Consider the following 4,621-nt stretch of genomic DNA (forward strand, 5'->3'; position numbering starts at 1 on the left):
TGCGAAGGCGCAGGAAGCCCCTTTCCGCTGGGGTCGGAGGCGGCCGGGGGCGCAGGGAGGGGCGAGGGGGCAGGGCGCGGGGGCAGGGGGCAGGGGGCAGGGGGCAGGGGGCAGGGGGCGGGGGTGGGGGGGCCGAGGCCGCGGGCACGCTGCCCGCTGTGCCAGAGGTCAGCCCTCGGCTGGCAGCCCGCCCTCCTTCTCTGCTCCACGCTGGGGCCGGGGAGCAGCGCGGGCCGGGTCCCTGGGGACGCGCCATGCGCAGGCCGGACGGCCGGGCGGGGGCCGGGGCCCGAGCCAGCGCCAGGCCAGCGGACCCCGCTCGGAGGCCGATGACGTCTTCGCCTCTGGCTCCGCCGGCGCCAAGCCGGGCAGGGCGGGTGACGTCACCACCCGGTCACGTGACCGCCATTCAAACAAACAGACCCCCTCCCCCTGCGCGCCCGCCCCGCCCCGCCCCGTCCCGGGAGAGGCCACATATAACCGCGCTCCCCGGGGCCGAGCTCGCAGTGAAGGACAGCAGGGCTGGAAGCGTAGCGGGGCCGGAGGGGCAGAGCTGGGGAGAAGCAAGGAAGCCGAGGCGCCCGGAGTCCCGCACCGCGCTCCCTCGTTCAGTCAAAGGCAGTTTGGGGTTCGGCGCAAAGCAAGCCAGGGCCGGGCTTTTCCTCGAAAGCGGTCGCCCTGCTCTTGGCTCCCGAGGACAAAGGGCACGGGAGGATTTGCACGCTGGGGGCGCTGGGGCCGGCCATGGTCATGGAGGTGGGCTCCCTGGACGCCGGCGGCCTGCGGACGCTGCTGCGGGAGCGCGCGGCGCAGTGCCTGCTGCTGGACTGCCGCTCCTTCTTCGCCTTCAACGCCGGCCACATCGCCGGCTCGGTCAACGTGCGCTTCAGCACCATCGTGCGGCGCCGCGCCAAGGGCGCCATGGGCCTGGAGCACATCGTGCCCAACGCCGAGCTGCGCGGCCGCCTGCTGGCCGGCGCCTACCACGCCGTGGTGCTGCTGGACGAGCGCAGCGCCTCCCTGGACGGCGCCAAGCGCGACGGCACCCTGGCCCTGGCCGCCGGCGCGCTCTGCCGCGAGGCGCGGGCCGCGCACGTCTTCTTCCTCAAAGGTACGCCCGCGGGGACCCTCGGGCGGCCGGACGCCCCCTGCCGCCTTGTTGGGGGACCCCTGCCCCACCTGGAGCGCGTGGGCGCCTGAGTCGGATTCTGGGGACTTGTCATTGGCATTGTTTGCCTCTAGGAACAAAGGCGATCCGAGCCTCTCCGGGGTAAACTTCCAGCCCCGGTGGGTGGGGGAGTTGAAGGAAGGTGCCCTCTCACCCCCGCGGTACTAACGGAAACAATGTCTCTTTGTATTCCCAGGAGGATATGAAGCTTTTTCAGCTTCCTGCCCGGAGCTGTGCAGCAAACAGTCGACCCCCATGGGGCTCAGCCTTCCCCTGAGTACCAGCGTCCCTGACAGCGCGGAATCAGGGTGCAGTTCCTGTAGCACCCCACTCTATGACCAGGTTAGTAGGGGACCGTGCCAGAGGGGAGAAGGAACAGCTGGCAAAGGTCTGGAAGGGCAGCGCTGGTGAAAATATGGAAAGTGACCTGCGGCTTATTAATAACGGAGGGGACACAGGGAACTTATTGATCCCATGGCTAAGTGGTATGATGGAGCTTGAGTCTCGAATTGCCAGCACTACAGAAACGAACCTGTTAGCCCTGCCCAGGCACGTGGGTTTAGTTCCCAATTATTTAGACAACAACGGCAGTGCAGAGAAGTTCGCCCAGTATTGAAACTGACTTTTCCAGCCGGGAGTTTTTGTGGGTGTGGGCACTGGCATTGACATGAGCGAAGCTTGACAGTTGTTGGATATTCCTGGATTTCAGGGTGGCCCAGTGGAGATCCTGCCCTTTCTGTACCTGGGCAGTGCATACCATGCTTCCCGGAAGGACATGCTGGATGCCTTGGGCATCACTGCCTTGATCAACGTCTCAGCCAACTGCCCCAACCATTTCGAGAGTCACTACCAGTACAAGAGCATCCCAGTGGAGGACAACCACAAGGCGGACATCAGCTCCTGGTTCAACGAGGCGATCGATTTCATAGGTGAGTGGAACAGGTGCCTGGGACTTCTGCCTCACTCCCCCATTTGAGCCACTGGGCCCAACTCTATGGCAAGGACTTGAATGACCTTCTTCTAAGCCTTTCTCCAGACATTAAATGTCAGTGTGGTGTGGGTAACATGCCTGCAAAATAATGGATTGGATGGCCCACTTTACAAATTGGCGACCCGAGGTTCAGAGAGTTGAATTGATTTGTCCAGTATCAATCAGCTGGGTGGCAATGGCTGGGCGAGGTTATATCCTTCGCTGCTGTTCTTTGCACAGTGCCCCACTGCCTCCACGAACAGTGTCCGTGTGATGGCGTGAGGCGAGGGTGGCCACCTCTGGACAGGACCCATGACATTTCTCAGACACCCTGTGCCTGGGGTCGGGGTCGTTCTGAGCTCTTGAGTAAGCAGTTGCCCTTCATTTTCCAGACTCCATCAAGAATGCCGGAGGAAGGGTGTTTGTCCACTGCCAGGCGGGCATTTCCCGGTCTGCCACCATCTGCCTCGCCTACCTCATGAGGACTAACCGAGTGAAGCTGGACGAGGCCTTTGAGTTTGTGAAGCAGAGGAGAAGCATCATCTCCCCCAACTTCAGCTTCATGGGCCAGCTGCTGCAGTTCGAGTCCCAGGTCCTGGCCCCGCACTGCTCGGCCGAGGCCGGGAGCCCTGCCATGGCCGTGCTCGACCGCAGCTCCTCCACCACCACCGTCTTCAACTTCCCCGTCTCCATCCCCGTCCACTCCGCCAACAGTGCGCTGAGCTACCTTCAGAGCCCCATTACGACCTCTCCCAGCTGCTGAGGCCGCGGGAGGCGATCCGCACAGCCCACCGGACTCCAGGCTCCTTGAGGAGAAACGCACTGACTCCGGGGAGGGGGCTCGGGAGGGCCGGTCCTTATTTATTTAATTTCACCTGAGTTCCGCTGGGTTCCCAGGCAGTCACAGTGATGACTTAGCGTCGAGACATTTGCTGGACTCAGCACGTTCGGGACCAATATATAGTGGGTACATGCAGTCCCTCTGACAAAAAGGGGCACAAGAGAAAGGACTCTTTGTGAGCCAGTTTCTTTTTGCTCGCCCTCCGTTTTTCGTAGGAACTCTTCATGCTTGACATACCTACCAGTGTTACCATTCCCGGCGACATATATGTGTGAGAATTTACCTTATTTATTTTTGTGGAGGTGGTCTGCCTTCACAAGCGTCAGTGTCTACTCCTAGAAGAACCAAATACCTCAATTTTTGTGTTTGAGTACTGTAATATCCTGTAAATAGATCCTGAACAGGTTTGTTTTCAGCACTGATGGAAAGCACCAGTGTTGGGTTTTTTTTTTAGTTGCCAACAGTTGTATATTTGCTGATTATTTATGGCCTGAAATAATATATTTCTTCTTCTAAGAAGACATTTTGTTATACAAGGATAACTTTTTTATACTACAGAATAAATTATGACATTTCTATTGATCCTGCAATGCTTTATTTCTTGGGCAGCCCCACCACACCCATCTTGCACTAGTGGAATAGTGGAGAACCCGGAGGCGGGCCTCCAGAGTGTGTGTTGGGTCTGACCCCACACTCCTTGGTGGCTGCAGGATGGCTGGGTTGCAAGGGAGGTAGAGAGTGTAATCTGTCACAAAAAACCACAGCTGTATCTCCGACCATGTCACCCAGGGAGCCCAAGTGTCTCCAGAGCCAGAAGTAGGACATAGCCACTTGCCTGGGTTGCCTTTTTCTTTGAATACCTTCTCCAGAATAATACGGAACCTTCCTCCTGTTTCTGAGCTGTGCTAGAGTCATGAGGACGATAGTAATGTGTTCCTACTATGTGCAAGGCGGCAGTGTGTGGTATCTGCCCCCAAAACGATTCAGCAAATCGTTTACAGATTTCGAGACCCAGGGTGGTGGGGGTGGGGGTGGGGGTGAGGGTGGGGGTGGGGGAATTGGGCCCCACATCTGTTCTGCTTCCTAATTCCATGTGCCTTGTGCCCTATCGGGTGCTTCTCATGTGCTCTCTTGAGCCTTTGATAGGACCTTTATTTTTGTGAAAGTAATACCTCAGATGGTTAAAAAAAAACCCCAATCACCATAAGCAAATAGAAGGTAGACAGATCACCTGAAATCCCCACCCACCCCTAACCTGACACTTAGCGTTTTGGAGCCACATCTCTGCGTGTGTACACAGCATGTTTGCTGGCTGCCTCCTTCAGGTCACCTGCTGCTCTAATTTCATGACTTTGTTGAAGAAGACAGGCAATTAAGTCTGACCTGCTCTAGGGCAATATTCTGGATTTTTACTCTCTCTTGCCAAAGCGGCCAAAACAGAGAAGGTGTAATTGACTACCAATCCAGTCTGTAATGTTGAATTAAATAATAGTGAAGCTTCTGGGTTGCTGGCCCCTTAGCTGCTGCACCCCATCTGCTTGTCTCTGGACAAAGTGCTGTAGGAAGCAGAAAAGGAAAGCTCTTACTTGACTTCTCTGGGAGCGCCCTGAGCAGTGGTCTTGGTCCAGTCCCGTGGCTCAAG

At 57.7% G+C, this 4,621-nt stretch overlaps 1 protein-coding gene across 1 annotated transcript; it reads left to right on the forward strand.

Moving 5' to 3' along the window:
• The first annotated feature begins 235 nt into the window (after positions 1 to 235).
• On the forward strand, positions 236 to 3,561 carry DUSP1 (dual specificity phosphatase 1). Its single transcript, XM_023617236.2, has 4 exons — positions 236 to 1,111; positions 1,365 to 1,510; positions 1,878 to 2,097; positions 2,531 to 3,561. The coding sequence occupies exons 1-4, from the start codon at positions 745 to 747 to the stop codon at positions 2,899 to 2,901; spliced, it is 1,104 nt and encodes a 367-aa protein (XP_023473004.1). The 5' UTR covers positions 236 to 744; the 3' UTR covers positions 2,902 to 3,561.
• The last annotated feature ends 1,060 nt before the right edge of the window (positions 3,562 to 4,621 follow it).

This window comes from Equus caballus, chromosome 14, assembly GCF_041296265.1.
Source record: "Equus caballus isolate H_3958 breed thoroughbred chromosome 14, TB-T2T, whole genome shotgun sequence".
Taxonomy (NCBI): Eukaryota; Metazoa; Chordata; class Mammalia; order Perissodactyla; family Equidae; genus Equus; species Equus caballus.

Bases quoted from the DNA above. Each gene is read 5' to 3' on its own strand.
- DUSP1 (XM_023617236.2), top strand. From the start codon at position 745: ATGGTCATGGAGGTGGGCTCCCTGGACGCCGGCGGCCTGCGGACGCTG. The intron at 1,112-1,364 runs GTACGCCCGCGG...TTGTATTCCCAG, and splicing joins GCACGTCTTCTTCCTCAAAG to GAGGATATGAAGCTTTTTCA. The intron at 2,098-2,530 runs GTGAGTGGAACA...TTCATTTTCCAG, and splicing joins CGAGGCGATCGATTTCATAG to ACTCCATCAAGAATGCCGGA.